Source organism: Cryptomeria japonica, chromosome 2, assembly GCF_030272615.1.
Source record: "Cryptomeria japonica chromosome 2, Sugi_1.0, whole genome shotgun sequence".
Classification (NCBI taxonomy): Eukaryota; Viridiplantae; Streptophyta; class Pinopsida; order Cupressales; family Cupressaceae; genus Cryptomeria; species Cryptomeria japonica.
In genome coordinates this window covers 104817043-104836381 of record NC_081406.1, presented here as the reverse complement: position 1 = coordinate 104836381, position 19339 = coordinate 104817043, and the positions used below count along the sequence as shown (strand labels likewise).

The window sequence follows — 19339 nt, the reverse complement described above, 5'->3', positions numbered from 1 at the left end:
AGAAGTTTAAGAAGGGCTTTAGAAGCAAATGAAGCAAGATTAAGGGAGCTTAAAGAGGAACTAGAGAAAAATAGAAAGGAAGATGTTGAAGAAGCAAATGGTGCAACATTACACAATGGAAGTTTAGTGGAAGAAGTGACCCCAAGTACCATAGAAGGTGAAGTTGAAGAGGTAGACAGTCCATTCAGTGACTTTGAGCAGTAGATGCATGCTAAAGAGAAGAGTGAGGAGAAAAGAGTTGAAGAGGAACCTTATATGGCAAAGATTCTTGAGGATGAGCAAGGGTTAGAGACCAATGTCGCTGGAGCACATAATCTTTATCCTGATGATGGAGTTGTTGAGCAGATTGGACAAGAAGAAGACATGGTACAAGGGTCACATGCACTTGAGAAGCCTATTGACAAGTAGGATACATAGATAGTTGTTACTGATCATTATGTTGCTAAAGAGGTCTACATGCATGAACACTATCAAATTGGTATTAGTCTTTATGAAGGTGTCATGACCTTTATGGGAGCAATTCTCTATCCTAGGTTACTAATGCATGACACCAAGCACATCTATTGGTCCCCACAAATGAGCACTTCTCCTCACTTTGAGATGAAGTTCATTGAGATTTCTCATATCTATTCATGGATTTGTTCTTGGACTGAGAGTTTGATGGAATGGCAGTTGATGGTATCATCTACACCTTATGAGCAACTACAGCTATGGTGGATGTTGATTTTTGAAGGGCCTAGAGTGAAGATGAAGGAAGGAGCTTTTCATTTGGCCATGCATGATGAATCTGAAGACAAGTATATGCCAAAGGTCAAGATGAAGCCTATATGATTTGCAAGTATCATTTATTTTGCAGGTAACATTTCCAAGAGGACTTGGAAGTTTTTCAATTTTGGGGAGTATGGTTTAGGAGCACCTTCACAATTTTGGCTTGTTTGATCCTGATGGGATCAAGAATTGAATAAAGGACTATTGTAAGAGTCCAAGTGTGTGTTTTAGGTTTCATTATGGTTTAGGTTTATCTTAGAGTGGTTTAGATATTTTTTCTCAAGTTTTCTTTCCAATTTTGGCCTATAGTGCCTTTGTAAGCCAAAAATGGCATTATAGTGGAAATGTGTTAAAAACCTTGTAACAAGCTTAGAAAGGAATTGGAGTAGGTATATTTAATTATTTGACACCATCTCAAATGGTTAGGTGGAAGATATTTGTCTTGTAGGCCAAAAATGCACTAAGAGTAAAAAATTGCCAATGTTGTCAAGCAACATTTTGACAAAAAGTGAGAAAAGTTGTAAAATCACTCTACAAGGTAGTTATGGATGCCATAAGAGTTGAAATGGTTTGAGTGTGCCTATATAAGGACACTTCAAACATTGTAAATAGGTTGGCTTGGTATTAGCAAGAAGAAGTTAATGAAATATGACTGTTTTTCATGCTTTTTAAGCAAAAATTATTGTAACAGTCTGTACAAAGCAATATTTCTGCACTGTTATTTCATGGGAGTTTGTGTCATGGTTTTATGAAGGTTTTTCATTCTTTGTGTTAGGGTTTTTACTGAGTTTTGGTTCATCAAATAAAATCTTTTAGTTTTTGCCAGTTCGCTGCCCTGTCAAGGGTTTGAGGCTTAAAAATGCAACAACTTGACTAATCCAGGTCTGGGCTCCCAAAAATGGACTTGGTCAAGTTGGTATACATGTACATAGTGTATATATGTCTTATTTTGTGCCAGAGTTGTGACTGGAAGAAGGATTTGATTGAATACTAGGCAAGTATGAGTTACTCGGCTAGTGTCATGGATTAAAACTCAAAATTTGCACCCAAAAACAATTGGAGTGGAAAAATATATGAGACAGAGGTATGAGAATCTTCCCAAGGGTGTTGAGAGTCATTTTGGTTTGTTAGAGCAGGTTCCTTTCTATAAAGCATTCTCAGTTTGAGTGCATAATAGTGAGTTCACTGTTTTTGTGAATTTAATGACAGTTTCAGTTTGAATGCCATATGTTTGGATTAATGCCTGCAAGACAGAAATAGAGGAGGGCTAAATATGGTGTGGCAGGAGGTTCTTGATAGTTTGGAAGCTTGGTTGGTGAAGCAGTATTGGTTTCCTATGTTGTGTGGGTCTAAACCCTAGTAAACCCTACTAAAATGCCTAAAATGGTGGACAGTCCCCAAACAACCTCCTCAGCAATTAAAACTACAAAAATCCTTGAGCCTTGAAATTTTTAACAGCATCCAATACAACTCCTAAGGTGGAAATGGCCATCGTTGGTCAGTATGAGCAAAAAGACCCTAAATTAGGCCTAGTTGGCTAGTAGTCCTTTTTAGCCCTATTTTTCAAAAATCATCACAACTTGGGATTAAACCGTTGGATCTTTCTATAACTTGGAGGAAAGTTCTATGACTTGCATTTCTATAATCTGACCAAAGTGATTTTTCTATTAATTAATATTTTGAGAGTTATTAATGACTGTTCATGACTGTAATTCCATGACCAGAATAGAGTAAGTTTCATAGTTTGGAAAATTCTTGGTTTTCATTTGAAAGAAATGAATAGATGAAGGGTTTTAACTCCCTGTCTAAACCTTTTGAAGAATATAAATGCTACCAAGAAACATCATAAACAATGTGTGGTGAGCAGGGGTTGAGGAATGTGAGTAAGGAGTTGAGTTGAGCAAGTGTATGAACAAATGATGGGAAGAGCTCAAGGAGGAAGTTTTGGGTTGAGTGAAGCTTGTGAACATTGAAAGTGGGCCTTATGAAGAAAACCAAAACCTTTCCACTCTCATTTGAAGGAGTCTCTTAACAAGAAGTTTATACTTAGCTTTAATTGGTCCTCTTGTGGGTTTCTCCCTATCAGGAACCAAGTCTTTAGAAATCAGAAACAACAACAGAAAACAAAAACAAACAACAGGGGTGCCTTGCGCAGCCCAGTGGCATCCATAGAACTATTCCATTTGTTTGATAGGAACTTGTAGAGATACCTAGCTTCCTTCTTGTCCTCCTCAGTGTCTACATAGTGTTCCCTTAGCAGAGAGAGGGTGAGTACGAAGCTATGTAGAACCTGCACATGGAATTTGTTAAGGCCCACCATTTGGGCTTCCCAAGCCTCCATCTTGTTCTTGAGCCAGTTGACATCCTCCTTGATAGTCTACAGATCAAGCACAGGGCCAAGGTTTTCAATTCTTTGCGTGATTTCTAGCACATCCATGCTCAACTTTTCCATTTGTTGGAGAGTAGGGACCTCTTGGGGATTCTCAGCAGCCATGTCATCATAGTTTCTTTGGTCTCTTTGGGCACACCACCAACAAGGGAGTTATCACTATCATTAACTAGACCCATCAGAGGGATAGAATGCATCACCTGTTCAGTCATTTTAAAATCCGAGTCCAAATTACTAGATTCCAATGCTTTGCTATCAAAGATTTCCACGCCCATAAGACCCTCAGTGTCCATGTTCATAGGGATCGTATCCTTATCTTCAATGAGGTCCTGGGTTTGCATTTAAGAGATACTCATGTCAACGACACCAACAATGGTCAAAACCATGGGGTCCCCAGTCACATTCACATCCACAACATCCCCATCATGGGCGCGCATAGTGGTATTAGGGCCCTCCTCCTTCTTGTCCCTAATGGGGTCCTCCTCAGAGTCCAGATTCTTGATCATCGAGGTCTTCTTTTTGTAGCTTTTAGAAGCAAGTCTAGAGAATCTCCTTTTAACCTCAGAATCTAAGGAAGGATTTTCATTCTCAGCATCCTCAGAGGAAGAATTGTCATCAAACACAATATGTTTGCGTTTAGCGGGGGTTTTTATTTTTCCCTTGGACAGGGAGCGGGAAGCACTGGGAGAGGCAGAAAGAGTTAAACTAGGGGAGACCGCCGATAAGGAAACTACCGAGGCATAAGAAGGCAGGGACATGGTGGCCGTAGCAAAGCCCTCATGGGAATATTGGAAGAATCTAGGGAAAGCCATAGACAGGGCTGCGAGCTGTTGGGGAGTCGACATGGGGGACTGAGAGAGCGAAAGATTCAGGGGGGGTAGAGAGCCTCATGGAATTTATATAACCTATAAATGGGGCCCTGGTGGAGGAGGTAGGAAGGCTTATCCCCATTCTTGGGGTCCATGCTGTCTTTAACAGATCTCTCTATAGAGTGCAGTAAATAAAACAATAGACAAAGCAAATCATTGTTACAGAAGTGATTGAGGAGGGGTAAATGGTAGTAGTAGAATACCTTATACCTACCTTCGAGAGTGAAGTAATTCATGATCATGAGAAAGGTCATGTTCCATGGGTGCTTGAGCTCCTCTGAAGCAAACTCACCTTGCATCTTGACAGGTTCTTCACGATTATGGAAGAACTGTTTCAAACCTTCACTATTTGCAACATGACTAGTATACTTCCAATGGCGGCCATCAAGGGTTAGCTTTGTAGCTTGGGAAATAGTATCCTCAGAGACATCAAAGGCAATGCCATCAAGCAAGACCTACCTCCCAGACCAGGAGGAGGCAAAAGTAGCTGAGAACTGCTCATCATAGCCCTTTAGGCAATCCAGAAAATCGGCAACCCCACCTTCAACACAGAAGTTCCAGACTAGGGGGTCATTTTTAAAATCATTCGGATTATCTGATTCATATCTAACTCTATCACGCCCTATGTCCTCCACCAAAAGAGCTTCTTTAGTCATGAAATAGAGAAAGTTCTAGAGACCCTTCGAGAAGCAAGCCAAGAAGAGAAAATGGGAAGTGTGCGAGCCCGACGTCAATAAATGAGAAATGAATTTGGGCACATGGGAAAAAATGAAGTCACCTTTAGAAATGATTTCCTAGTTACGAGGCATTAAGAGCCAACAAATACCGGCGGCAACCAACACGTTTCCAATCCAGTCGTACCTCATCATGACTCTGCAAGCCCCCAAGTGAAACGCCAGCACAACAACACGTGCATCATCGCCAGTCTGGCTAAACGAGTCACCACCACATCAGAAGGGATATTCCCAATATTTGAATTATGAAACCACCACCTCCAGACTACCCCGACAGAAGAGAGGAGGGTAAGGGAAGCACTTGGCAGCTGCTCAATCATTAGTGAAGATTTTGGATTTCTCTTCCTGGATAAGGAAGTTAACATGGTCTGGGAGGAAGTTGTGACTCCTCCAACATCTTAGGCCTAAGAGGTTTAGGTCAATGGCTGCCATGGCGTCCACCACACGATTACCTTCCCTGTAGATATGCATAACTTTGAACAAGTCAAGCCCGAAGATGAACCTCAAGGTGTCCCTGATGGTTCCCTCAATTGTCCAATTAAGCTTATTCCACCATTTGACAACATCAATGATAAACTTGGAGTCCCTCTCAATGTCCATAATTTTGATTCCCATGGAGAGGGCAATGCAGATTCCCTAGGCTAAGGCCATTGCTTGACCCTGATTAGAGGAATACCCATTTAGGTTACCCACATAAGCAGCAATAAGGGCCCCTAGATGGGATCTAATAACCCCTCTACCAGTAGCCCTGTCAAAATTGAGTTTAAAATTTGTAGCTAGGGGGAACCAGACCGTGCTTTGTCTTAGAAGTCTCTTAGAGAAGTCAACAAGAGAGAACCAGGGGGGAAGGTTCCAATGTCTAGCAATTTCCCAGTCTCGGGTAGAGGGGGGCTTGGACGCCATCTGGGTTTTAGAAACAAAGATATTCTCAAGAATCAATTTAAGGAACTGAGCAAACACAGTTTCCACAAAGGCCTCTTTGTCTCTGAATATTCTGTCATTCCTTTCCTTCCAGATACACCAGCTCATGTGGGGGGGATCTGCTTCCATAGTTGTTCGATAAGGGGGTTGGAAGAGGGGCCCTAAAACTCCTAAGATAGATTTAACAAATTATAATTCATAACCCAATAGATATTAAGCTTACTGTAGACCATCCCCCATAGCTCCCGAGTGAAAGCACAGTGAAGGAAGAGATGTGCAGGACTTTCTTCATCATTTTTGCAAAGGATGCATCTGTTAGGGAATTGGAATCCCCGTTTGACCAAGTTGTCTTGGGTCAAAATTTTATTGAGGAGAGAAGTCCACCAGAAGAAATTAACCTTGGGGAGGTGTTGGGGATTCCAGACCTCTTTCCAGATAGAGGAGTAAACAAGCTCCCTAAGTAAGCTGGTGTAGGCAGTTCTGATAGAGAAGTCTCCAGAGGGGTCCCTCTTCCAAATAAGTTTGTCCTCCCTAGGAAACGGGGGGAGGAATATACCAGCCAAAAGCTTCTAGAGCTCTCTAGCAGCAGGGAGGAGGAAGGGATGGTCAATGCAACAGTCCTCCAAGGCCCTCCAAGTGCAATTACTGAAGTAATCACCGACCCTTTCACCAAAGAAGCCTTTGGTGGCATCCTGTAGCCATCTTAGGGAGGGGGAAGAAGCAGGGGGTCTCTCTCCTAACCAACAATCTTCCCAGAAGAGAATGTTCCTGCCATTTCCAATAAGCCATCTCAAACCATGAGATAAAGGGTCCCTGCAGCTCAAGATGTTATTCCAAATATTGGAACCCCTGGAAAGGCCCTCCTCCTTCAGAACAGAGGAAAAGTCCCCATTGCCCAGGTACTTAGCCCTAATGATCCTACTTCAATCTGTATCCTTATTCAGAAGCTTCCAAGCAATTTTAGTCATAAGGGCCTTATTGAACCTTGAGATCTTACAGGTTCCCAATCCGCCCATGGCCTTGGGAAAACAAACTTTGTCCCAGCCCACCAAGGTGAGCCTCTTCTTTTCTTCTATTCTCATCTAGAGGAAAGTCTTTTGAATGTTTTCTAGCTTAGCAACCATAGCCGCAGATATCTTGAATAGGGAGAGAAAGTACACAGGGATCCCTTGGAGAGAGGAGGGAAGCATCTACAATTTCCCAACACTACTTAGGAATCTACCTTTCCAACCAGCCAACTTCTTCTGCAATCTTTCAAGGATAGAGATCCAAAAGGGATTAGAGACATCTTTAACAGTCAAGGGGAGGCCTAGGTAGGTGCCAGGGAGGGAGGCCCTTTGACAACCAAGGATTCTGCAGACTTTATCTTGGAGTTGGACATTAGTGTGAAAGAAGTAAATGCTGCTCTTTTCATAGTTAATGGGTTGGCCAGATGCTAGAGCATAGGCGTTGAGAAAGGATTTCCAAGCCTTAGCTTCCCAAACAGAGGAGATACCAAAAAGAATAGTGTCGTCAACGAACTATTGTAGAACATTGGGGGGCGTCGTAGAGGCAGTTTTGATGCCCAGAAGAGTGCCCCTGTGAACCATAGAGTTCAAGTTAGAGGCCAACACTTCAGCAAGGATGATGAAGAGGTAAGGGAATAGAGGATCCCCTTGCCGCAACCCTCTGGAGGCCCTGAACTTCTCTAGGGGGCTCCCGTTTGGCAGCACAACGTAGGTGTCAATAGATATGCATTCCCCAATAAGTTTGATGAGTTTGTCTCCAAACCCCATAGCTTTGAGAACTTTGAAAAGGAAGTTCCAGTTGACCCTATCATAAGCCTTGGAGATGTCAAGCTTGAGAACCATCCCCAGCGGATGACACTTATCCATGGAGTGGATAATCTCATGAGTTGAGATGACCGCATCAAGAATCTGTCTACCTAGAACAAAACCCTTCTGGGACGGGCTAATCAAAGGATCCAAGAAAGGTTTGAGCCTATCGACAAGAACTTTGCTGAAGATTTTATAAATAGTGTTGCAGAGATTGATAGGGCGGAAGTCCTTGAGAGTAGATGCCTCCTAAGTTTTAGGGACAAGGGAAATGAAGGTGTGATTGAGTTTGTTAAGAAGCCTTCTCGATCTAAAAACTCTCTAGTAGCCAGAACAACATCAGGGCCCACCACATCCCAAAAATCTTGAAAAAAAGCCAGGGGGAAACCATCAGGACCCGGGGCTTTGAATGGGCCCATAGAAAAAACAACAAACTTGACTTCCTCCTAAAAAATAGGGGCCAAAATAAGGTTGTTATCTTCCACTGAGAGGGGTGGTGGGAGGCAGTTAAGAAGGTCCTCCCCAGCAGGGGTCCCCAGGTCATCATTGTCCCTAAATAAAGTGGCAAAATAGTTGGTAGTCAATCTTCTCAAACTATCAACATTGTTTACCACCTGATTGTTGTCATCCATGAGGGAAGAGATGTGGTTTCTACGCCTATGGATAATAGTAGATCTATGGAAGAAAGTTGTATTTTTATCACCCTCTTTGAGCTATTGAACCCTAGATTTCTGTTTCCAGTAGAGTTCCTCTTTGTGGGAATTTTCCTTCCATTTTCTTTGGAGGGAAGCCTCCTCCATATGGGTGGCTTCAAGGGAGTCACCTTGATCAATACACTCTTGGATAACAGTTAGTTTATTGTTGAGCTCCTTTTTTTGCTTGAAGATATCCTTAAAGGTGTATTTGTTCCAGCCCTAGACGTTTATTTTGACCAAGTCGAGCTTTTGGGCAATCCTAAACATAAGAGTACCAGGTATGTTGGTGCTCCACCATCTTTTAATGCAATCCTTGAACTCCGGATGAGAGTTCAACATAATTTCATATCGAAAATGATGATTCTTCCTTGCAACATTTGCGGTATTCCAAAGGAGCAGGGGGTTGTGGTCAGAGACTATTTTGGGGAGCGCAGTGAGCTTCAAGGCTGGACCAATTTCCCAGTTGCCTGAGATGAGAAATCTGTCAAGTTTGACTTGAATAAGATCCTTTCCCTTCCTAAGATTGGACCAAGTGAATTTTTGCCCCATTAGTTCCATATCCATCAACCCATTCCTACCAATGAAGTCGACAAGATCAGTCATGTTGTGAGAGTACTTTGGAACACCTTCGAACTTCTCAGAGGGGATCAAAGGAGAGTTGAAATCACCCGCAATCAACCAGTGGGCATTGACATTATTTTGTATTAGAGCAGTTATGTCGTTACAGAGCTTTAATCTACTAGATCTAAAATTGGGAGCATAAACATTAACAAGAATGCAGGAGTCCATTGGGGAAGAGAGTTCAAAGACCAAAAGGTTGGCCGAGGAGGAGAGAAGACTGGTAGAAAAATGGGAGGGGTCCCACATGGTGACCAAGCCACCAAAGGCTCCAGTAGCATCACTAATAACAAACTTAGCACCAGGCCAAATTTTCCTTGCAACAAGGGAAAAGGAGGACATAGACATCTTAACTTCTTGGAGAAGAAGGACCCTAATTTTATTTTCAAAAATACACTTCTTAAGAGCATATTGCTTTTGGGGGTTGTTAAGGCCCCTCATGTTCCAGGAGAGGACCTTCATTTCTTACCTTTTATGGACATCTCCAAGGTCTGATGCCTGCCATTGGCAATATCCCTTGCTGCTTCCTTTTGTCTTGATAGTCTTTGCAATGGTTGGCTCGCTTTGAGATCCGTCCCCACATTAGGCTTTGCATTCTTGGTCTTGCATCTTTGAGTAATTCAACCCTCATCAACAAGAGTCATGCAACCACTGGATGACACACCAGGATAACCAGGTGAGAGGATACCCTGGTTCAGGGTGGGAGACACCAACGGGGAGCGAGCTATCTCCGGGGTGAGAGAGGGGTCCCTCGCAATCTCACCATCTTCCAGTTGATCAACCAGTGAAACCGAGCTGACCGTTGGGGAGATACACTGTTCCTTCCGGGATGAATTAGAGGCTTCCTCCATAATCTTTGCAAGAGATTTGAGAAGATTGTTGATACTCTCAGCAAAGGGCTATTCTTCCATAACTGGGTCCTTGATTGTTAAGGGAGGTAGGTCCAGGCCAGGAGTAGGAGTCACAACAAGCCCCACAACCAGATCTTGATGAATAATAGGAGCATTTGGCAGTGAATCTTCCACCAGGGCCGAGACCTTAAGCTTAAGGGACAGGGGGGCCAGAGCCTTGCATTGGGAAATAACATGCCCAGATTTGCAGCATTTTTGGCAGAAGAGGGTAGAATTTTCATAAACCAAAGCTTGAGTCCAGCTACCAAGCTTGGATTTGATGGTTATGAAGTTGGGGAGATTCATGCTCACAGTAGCTTGAACACAGAAATGAGCATAGACTTGGCACAGTTTGGTTCTGGTGATATCTTCAACACCTACAAAATGACTAAAGGAGTTCCCAATCCATTTAAAGATGGACTCATCCTAGTATTCAAGGGGAAGCCCCCGGGAGCCGAACCCATATCGGAGCAGTTTTCTGCAAGTTAGCTGCAGGGTCAAAGCCAACCTTCCAATGACAGAGGGAAAGGTTGTTTCGACCATAGGACCAGCATCCAGAGAGGACAAGGGCGACATCCTCCTCAACAGTGAATTTGAAGAGGAAGAGGGCGCTAGGCATGACAGTAACATAAACACTCCCTTTCAGTTTCCATTTGTCCTTGACCCATTTTTTGACCATCTCCACCGTGGGGAGCAGGGAGAAGAACTTTCCCACCAAAGTATTGGCCATGTTCTGTAAAATGCGATCCAAAACAATGTCAAGAAGCTCTAAAGATGTTCCCTCCTCAATTTGCGAGTAGACGAGGACGAAGTTGGGGTCCTCAGTCTCAATATTTCCAACCAACACATTTTTCCGACCTTTGAGATTCGTGTTAACAGCCAGAGGCTATGTGGTTAGAACAACCGGCACATTGAGAATATGATCAGAATCAGATACCACGGGTGTGGCTAGAGAGCTCTTCGAAGAAGAACCATCAATCTGAGGCATTGCCGGACCGAAAGGAGGAACCACTGTAAGACCAAGAGAGGATGTGATAGACAGTGTCAGCATCGCAGGGTCCAAAACGGGGTCCGTGGGTGGTGGGGGGAGATCCCAACCAACAAACACCACCATGAAAAACGGAGGTTTGAAATTTTTGTAGACATAGATTTGTTTTATAATGCACGAATCTTATCATGTTGGTTTTACACTCTTACTTTTTTATTTATCCAATTCTCTCTTTCATTGAATGTCATGGATTGGTAGTGTTTAGAAACGTCTAGGAGAGATTATTTTATTAATTACATGGGAATTGTTCTCCTAGATCAATCCTTTCAATAAGGTGACTTTGTAGTCACACTAAGATTGGTAAGCTCAACAAATAAGTTTGCATGTGTCCCACAATAATTATGCAGATTTTGATTCCATTTAATGCACCGATCTAATGTGTCATTGGATGATGTTCTCTTTTAATGCAAATGAAAGTCAATAATACTCATGGATGATAAATGAATCTAATTGAATTTTTTTAGATACAAGTACATAAACAAGTTGAATCAAGGTAGGACAAGAATGGATAGGAGTAGGTAAAAACTTAAATATGAATTTTAGAATTTTAAGAGTTGAATCTATGAGTGTGGGATCAATCTTGCAAATCTATGATTGTGGTCATGGGTGCCCTAGTGCTACTCTCATGGAGGCACCCTACTTGTGACACCTAGAGACCAACACATAGTAATGTGGAAGCCAAATGAGTCTCCCTTTGTTATAAATCACCTGATGATAACTAATAGCCTAAGCCATACTAACTACTACCAACTTATAATAGCTACACAGACTAGTCCTCCTCAAATACAAACATTTACACAAAAAAAATGAGACTAAACCCTACGTGCACCCAAACACATCCATATGACACCAATTTTAACAATAAACTAAAATAAAATTTTACTACATAAAATATCCCTTTTTAACTTGTAAGAACTCGTGCTTCCCCTATTCTCTCTTATACGTATACTCAACTCTTTGTTTGTTCTCTTAATCCTCTCCCTTTCTTCACTCTTGAGCTTGCACAATACCTTGTTCACCTCACTAAAAGCTTCTTTCTTTGCTAGTCACTCATGGCTTATCTCTTTAGCTACTCACCCATGCAACTTCCTTCTCTCTTTAATGCTACCAACCTAATATTATAGGTAACTTATCCTTTATTTGACTTAGTCATAACCTTTTTTTCTTATTGGTACCTTTACTCAAAAGGCATGTGAAGATACATAATTTTTTTTATTAAAATGTCCCCATGCATTATCATAATTCTATTTTCCTATATTTAATTCATTAAATCTTTTTATTTAATCAATTCACTCATTCCTTTCATAAATCCATTATAATTTATACATTTCTAATCTTCACCACTTCTCATCCATCTTATTTATATCCTTCCACTTTCCTTGATTGCATTCACTTGGAGTATGTGAGACAAATGCTCATACCTCCAACCACCTCCTTTATACCACATTCTTCCCACAACTTAATATCTCCGATGAGGACATCTATTTAATCAATGCTCCTTCTCACATTTGAGTCTCTCGCTTTTTGAAACTAGGACATAATAATGTCGTTTTGAGATCATTTTGCATATTTCACATTTTCAAGTTACTTGCAATCGAATCAACCATTCTCTATTCTTCATAGCTTCTTGTGCTTAGTACTAAAAATCTAAGAGCACAAATGTTAATTGCAAGATCTTGTAGATAGGAGGCAATGGAGTGAGAGTTCGTTTGAATGCATTTGTTTTCTTATTTGTTAGTATTTTATTAGCATTTGTGTTCATTAGAATGACCTTCATTGTTATCATGTTGGATTTTAATTCTTGAATCCTTGGATTATGGTTGGCCTCTAAGAATTTGAGAAACAATTTTCCATATCCTTCATCAATACCAAGTGTCTTCATTTTCCCTACTCTCTACTTGACCTTTTTGTGTGGTATACTCAATTCTATATATACCTCCTCTTCATACCCATTCTCTAACTTTCACATACTCTTCCTCTAACACAACTCTCTCATGATGTGCCGTGCCTCTTTCTCCTCTTTCCTCGTGCTTCTACTCCTCTTTCCTTTCTTTGCAACTCTCTTTCTGTGTTTGACTATTATTTTACCTATTACCTTTCAAAATCTGTGTGTTGGAACCTTCTTGGATCTCTAGGCATTAAAAACACACTTAATTTGACATCTTTATAAATTGTTTGTTCAGTCAGCAGTTAAGTTTGACTCTCTTCTTTAAAAAAAATCGGGATTCTCATGAAAAATGAATTGCTTGTACGACACGTGCAAACAAAACTCAAAGCATAGCTCATGCAACACGTATCTATCATAAAAAAATTATTGACTTTGACCGGAACAGAAACAAGGAAATGTAATTGCAAACTTCAGAATTGTACAAATAGCCAAATATGTTGAAAACGTTTGCAGAGAAATTCAAAGATGGCAACCATTTCGGATATAATGGGATTTTCTGCGTCTGTGAAGAGGTTTATGCAGAGACGAAGATACAAAAGGCTTGACAAGTTTAATGGTGAAAGACGGCGATTAAGAGCAATTAAGCTGGGCGGGCGTAAAGGAAGGTTACTTTGGAAGCTCAAATTTGTGCCAAAGTTGAAGCTTAGCTATACTAAACTTGCACAAAAGGTTTCTGCAAAGTCATGGCTTAGAAAGTTGAGAGATTCATACGTGAATATGATGTCGAATCCTGATCAATCCAGATTTAAACAGACACCCAAAAAGACGAGTGTTGAAGATTTCAACAATAAGTTGATTACTGAGATTTACAAGTCGCTTGGAGTACAGGTTATGATCTTGCCAGACTCGGCTACCACAGCTCACCGTCAGTTAATGTGAGAACAATTTATGATGTAATTGGTTTCAGAATGTATATGGGAGGTTTATATACTCTCTGCACATTTGTATGCGAGAGGTTTATTTCCCCCTATGGAATTCTTTCGCCTTCCACTTATCTGGGCTTATTTTTATTTGTTTTATCGGGAAAATCTGAACGCTTCAGTTTGGATGAAGTGTTGCAAGGTGTGTCTTTGGTCTCTGTGCAACAAAAGCGGTGTGTTTGTGACATGGCTTAACTGTCTCCTTTGGATTCTATAAGTCTAGTGGTTGTATCGGGTATTGATAGATTGATCTTTGGTGCAATGACAACCACTCCCAACAAATGGTATCAGAGCTGGGTCACGGGTTGAAACCCCGCTTGTGCTGAGGGGGGATTGTTGCAAGGAGTTGGCCCTTGGTCTTTGTGCAACAAAAGCGGTGTGTTTGCGACATAGCTTAATTGCCTCCTGTGGATTTTATAAGTCTAGTGGTTGTATCGGGCATTGACATGTTGATCTTTTGGTGCAACGACAACCACTCCCAACATGAAGATGTATGATGAAACTTTCTTTATCAAGATAATGCAAAGATAGTTTTCATTGCAATTTTTGGAGTAGATAGTTTAAAAATAAATGTAATGTTAGGAAATTGAATGTGATGCATAACAATACTCAGCTTTATAATTGTTCTAAAATATTGAATTTGATGTGTTAGTAATGGTATCTAGTGTGATCGTTGTTAATCACAAAAGTTGAAATTATAGTGTGATGGTTGTTAATCATGAAAGTTGAAATTATTTTTGGGGTTATGATATTGCTATCAGTATTCAATTGTGTAGTTTTCAAGTCAAATTCATTGATCCATGTTTCATGAGTAGTGGTTGACATGAACCCATCTCTCATAAGAATGAATGGTCCACTTAGCACTCATTGCATCTAGGCGATGCTCATAGAGGTGAAGCATTGGGCCTTCCCAGGAGGTCACCCATCCCAGTACTACTCCAACTGAATTACGCTTAACCACGAAGATTCCTTGAAGGTTAAAATCACTTAGAGTTTCCTCCAAGGTTAAACCCACTTAGCCTTGGAGGAAACTCCATGGTTAAGCACGCTTGAGTTCGAGTAGTACTGGGCTGGGTGACCTCCTAGGAAGGCCCAATGTTTCACCTTTGTGAGCATCACCTAGATGCAATGAGTGCTAAGTGGACCATTCATTCTCATGAGAGATGGGTTTGTGTGAACCACTGCTTATGAAACATGGGTCAATGAGTTTGACTCGAAAACTACACAGTTGAATCTTGGAAGCAATATCATTATTTGATTTGCTATGGAAAATATCTCCAACTTATCTATTATTGGGACCGTATTATTACAAGTATTCATGTTGGGGATGAGGTCCCCTGATTGTTGCCTCACCTGCTCATAGCTCTAGTCAAAAGCATTTACCTCCAAATTTAGAAAAAAATTATCGAATTTGATGTGGCATACACCCTAATTCTTGTAGGCATAGATCTATTTTATGATGAGTGGATCTAATCATTTTGGGTTTATTATATATTTTTTATGTTACTCCATTGTTGCTTGTAGACATAGATTTGTTTTGTAATGTGTTGATCTAATCATGTTGGTTTCTTGCACTGTTACTTTTTGATTTACCTAATTCTTTATATTTGATTGAATGTCATGGATTGGTAGTGTTTAGAAATGTCTAGGGGAGATTAATGCATTGATTACATGGAAATTGTTCTCTTAGATCAATCCCTTTGATAAAGTGACTTTATAGTCATGCTAAGACTGGCAATCTCAACAAATAAGCTCACATGTGTCCCGCAATAATTGTGCAATTTTTTATTTAATTTAATGCACCGATCTAATGTGTTATTGGATGATGTTCTCTTTTAATGCAAGTGAAAGTTAATAATACTTGTGGATGATAAATGAATTAACTGAATGTTTTTAGATACAAGTACATATACAAGTCGAATCAAGGTAGGAAAAGAATAGATATGAACTTAGGTAAAAACTATTTTAAGAGTTAAATCTATGAGTGTGGGACCAATCTTGCACATGTGTTTGATGGTGGTCACTGGGGCCCTTGTTCTACTCTCATGGAGGCACCCTCCTTGTGGAACCTCGAAACCAACACACAGTAATGTGGAAGCCAACCAAATTTCCCTTTGTTGTAAATTACCTTACAATAAATAATAGCATAAGCCCTACTAACTATCATATTATAATGGCTACATAGACTAGTCATCCTCAAATACAAACATTTACTCAAAACAAAGGAGACTAAACCCTACATGCACCCAAACACATCCATATGACACCGTTTTGATCAATAAACTAAAATAGCGTTTTACTACATAAAATATCCTTTTTCTTCCTTGTAGGAACTTGTGCTTCTCCTATTCTCTCTATACATATACTCAACTCTTTGTTTGTACTCTTAACCCTCTTCCTTTCTTCACTCTTGACTTGCACACAACCTTATTCACCTCACTAAAAGTTTATTTCTCTGCTACTCACTCACGACTTATCTCTCTAGCTACTCACCCATGTAACTTCCTTCTCTCTTTCATGCTACCAACCTAATATTATACATAATTTATCTATTCTTTGACCTACTAATAATCATTTGTCTTAATGATATCTCCTCTTCATGCTCAAAATCCCAATAAATTTTCTCTTTCTTTCACATACTCTTCCTCTAAGACCATTCTCTCTCCTCAACCTCTCTATTGCCCATTCTTATCTCTACTCTCATGGTGTGAGTTGTGAGTTGTGATCATGGGCTCTCCTCTTTCCTTTTCTATCCAATTCTCTTTGTGTTGACTATTATTTTACCTATTACCTTTCAAAATCTTTGCAAGCATTTTTCTGAGTTGGAACCTTCTTGTCTAGCGAGGAGCCTTATTGGATCTCTAGGAAGAGAATCAAAATATTATCTGTCAATGATTTGTGAATCTTTGTAAATTGTTTGTTCAGCCAGCTGTTAAGTTTGACTCTCTCCTTTAATTAAAATCGTGATTCTTATGTGAAATGAATAGCATATCTCGTGCAACACGTATCTTTCATGCATTGTAAGTGTTTCGAAGAATCTCCGTTTTTCATTGACTTTGACCGGAACAGAAACAAGGAAAAGAAATTGCAATCTTCAGTATTGTACAAATAGCCAGATGTGTCGAAAATATTTGCAGAGAAAATCAAATCCGTCCTTAGATTTTATCAAAGATGGCAAACATTTCTGATATAATGGGATTTTCTGCGTCTGTGAAGAGGTTTATGCAGAGACGAAGATACAAGAGGCTTGACAAGTTTAACGGTGAAAAAAGGCGGCTAACAGCAATTAAGCTGGGCGGGCGTAAAGGAAGGCTACTTTGGAAGCTCAAATTTGTGCCAAAGTTGAAGCTTAGCTATACTAAACTTGCACAAAAATTTTCTGCAAAGTCATGGCTTAGAAAGTTGAGAGATTCATATGTGAATATGATGTCGAATCCTGATCAATCCAGATTTAAACAGACACCCAAAAAGACGAGGGTTGAAGAATTCAACAATAAGTTGATTACTGAGATTTACAAGTCGCTTGGAGTACAGGTTATGATCTTGCCAGACTCGGCCACCACAGCTCACCGTCAGTTAATCTGAGAACAATTTATGATGTAATTGGTTTCAGAATGTATATGGGAGGTTTATATTCTCTCTGCACATCTGTATCTGAGAGGTTTATTTCCTCTCTGGAATTCTTTCGCCTTCCACTTATGTGGGCTTATTTTTATTTGTTTTACCGAAAATCTGAACGCTTCAGTTTGGATGAAGATGTATGATCAAGCTTTCCTTATCAAGATAATGCAAAGATAGTTTTCATTGCAGCTGTGGGTGTAGATACTTTAAAACTAAATGTAATGTTAGGAAATTGAATGTGATGCATAACAATATTCCGCTTTATAACTGTTCTAAAATATTGAATTTGATGTGTCAGTAATAGTAAAGTATGATGGTTAAGTCATGGTGTTGCGATCTTTGTTACCAAGATTCAAATCCTTATAAAGATGTTATTGCAAATATTCATGTTGGGGATGAGGCCTCCCAAGTGTGACCTCACCTGTTCATATCTATAATCAAAAGCATTTACCTCCAAATTTAAAAAAGGTATTGAATTTGATGTGGCACACACCCTAATTCTTGTATGCATATAATTATTTTACAATGTCAATCTAAACATGTTGTGTCTATTATCGAAAATACTTTTTGTTTTACCAAATTCTGTATCTTTCATTGAATGTCATGGATTGACAGTGTTTAGAAATGTCTAGGGGATATTAATGTATTACATGGGAGTTGTTCTCCTAGATCAATTCCTTTGACATGGTGACTTTATAGTCATGCTAAGATTGGCAAGCTCAACAAATAAGTTTGCATGTGTCCCACAATAATTATGGAGATTTTGATTCCATTTAGTGTACCGATCTAATATGTCATTGGATGATGTTCTCTTTTAATGCAAATGCAAGTCAATAATACTTTTGGATGATAAATGAATGTAATTGAATGTTTTTAAATACAAGTACATATACAAGTTGAATCAAGGTAGGACAAGAATAAATAGGAACTTAAATATGAATTTTATAATTTTAAGAGTTAAATCTACGAGTGTGGGATCAATCTTGCGCGTGTGATCGTGGTCATGGGTGCCCTAGTGCAACTCTCATGGAGGCACCCTACTTGTGACACATGGAAACCAACACACAATAATGAGGAAGCCAAGCAAGTTTCCCTTTGTTGTAAATCAGCCTATGATAACTATAGTCTAACCCCTACTAACTACCACCCACTTATAATAGCTATACATACTAGTCCTCAAATACAAACATTTACACAAAACAAAGGATACTAAACCCTACATACACCCAAACACATCCACATGACACCATTTTAAACAATAAACTAAAATGACATTTTACTACATAAAATATCCCTTTTTTTACTTGTACGAACTTGTGCTTCCCCTATTCTCTCTCATGCATATACTCAACTCTTTGTTTATACTCTTAACCCTCACCCTTTCTTCACTCTTGGAATTGCACACAACCTTGTTCACCTCACTAAAAGCTTCTTTATTTGCTACTCACTCATGACTTATCACTCTAGCTACTCACCCACACAACTTCCTTCTCTCTCTTCCATACTACCAATCTAGTATTATACATTAATTATCCCTTCTTTAGCCTACTCATAACCCTTTTTTCTTGTTGGTACCTCTACCCAAATGCTAGGTGTCTTCATTTTCCCTACTCTCTACTTGACCTTGATACATGGTATACTCAATTCTATGTATACCTCCTCGGCGCCGGCTATTCTCCATACAAAACAACACCTAATCAAAAACACAAATTTCCATGTGTTTTTCAACAGATTTTGCATTTTAACAACATTGTGAAGGCAGATTAAGAAAATCAAAATAGTAAAAATCGCTTAAAAATCTATTGTGATTTTCAGATTTTGTGTTTTTAATTAGATATTGTTTTATATGAAGAATAGACAACTCTTACTTCCTCTTCATATCCAAAATACCAATGAATTTTCTTTAACTTTCACATGCTCTTCCTCTAACACCACTCTCCCTCTTCAACCTCTCTATTGGCCATTTTCGTTGATGTACCTTGGGATCATGTGCTCTCCTCTTTCCTTTTGCTTTTCCCCTTCTTTCCTTGCTATGCAACTCTTTTTTTGTGTTGACTATGTTGGAACCTTCTTGTCTACCCACGAGCCTTCTTGGATCTCTAGG

The 19339-nt window shown here is 39.8% G+C and overlaps 1 protein-coding gene across 1 annotated transcript; it reads left to right on the top strand.

Annotated features, from left to right (window-relative positions):
- Positions 1–16764: 16764 nt before the first annotated feature.
- On the top strand, positions 16765–17417 carry LOC131873688 (uncharacterized). The gene has a single exon (XM_059216868.1). The coding sequence runs from the start codon at positions 16786–16788 to the stop codon at positions 17197–17199; it is 414 nt and encodes a 137-aa protein (XP_059072851.1). The 5' UTR covers positions 16765–16785; the 3' UTR covers positions 17200–17417.
- The last annotated feature ends 1922 nt before the right edge of the window (positions 17418–19339 follow it).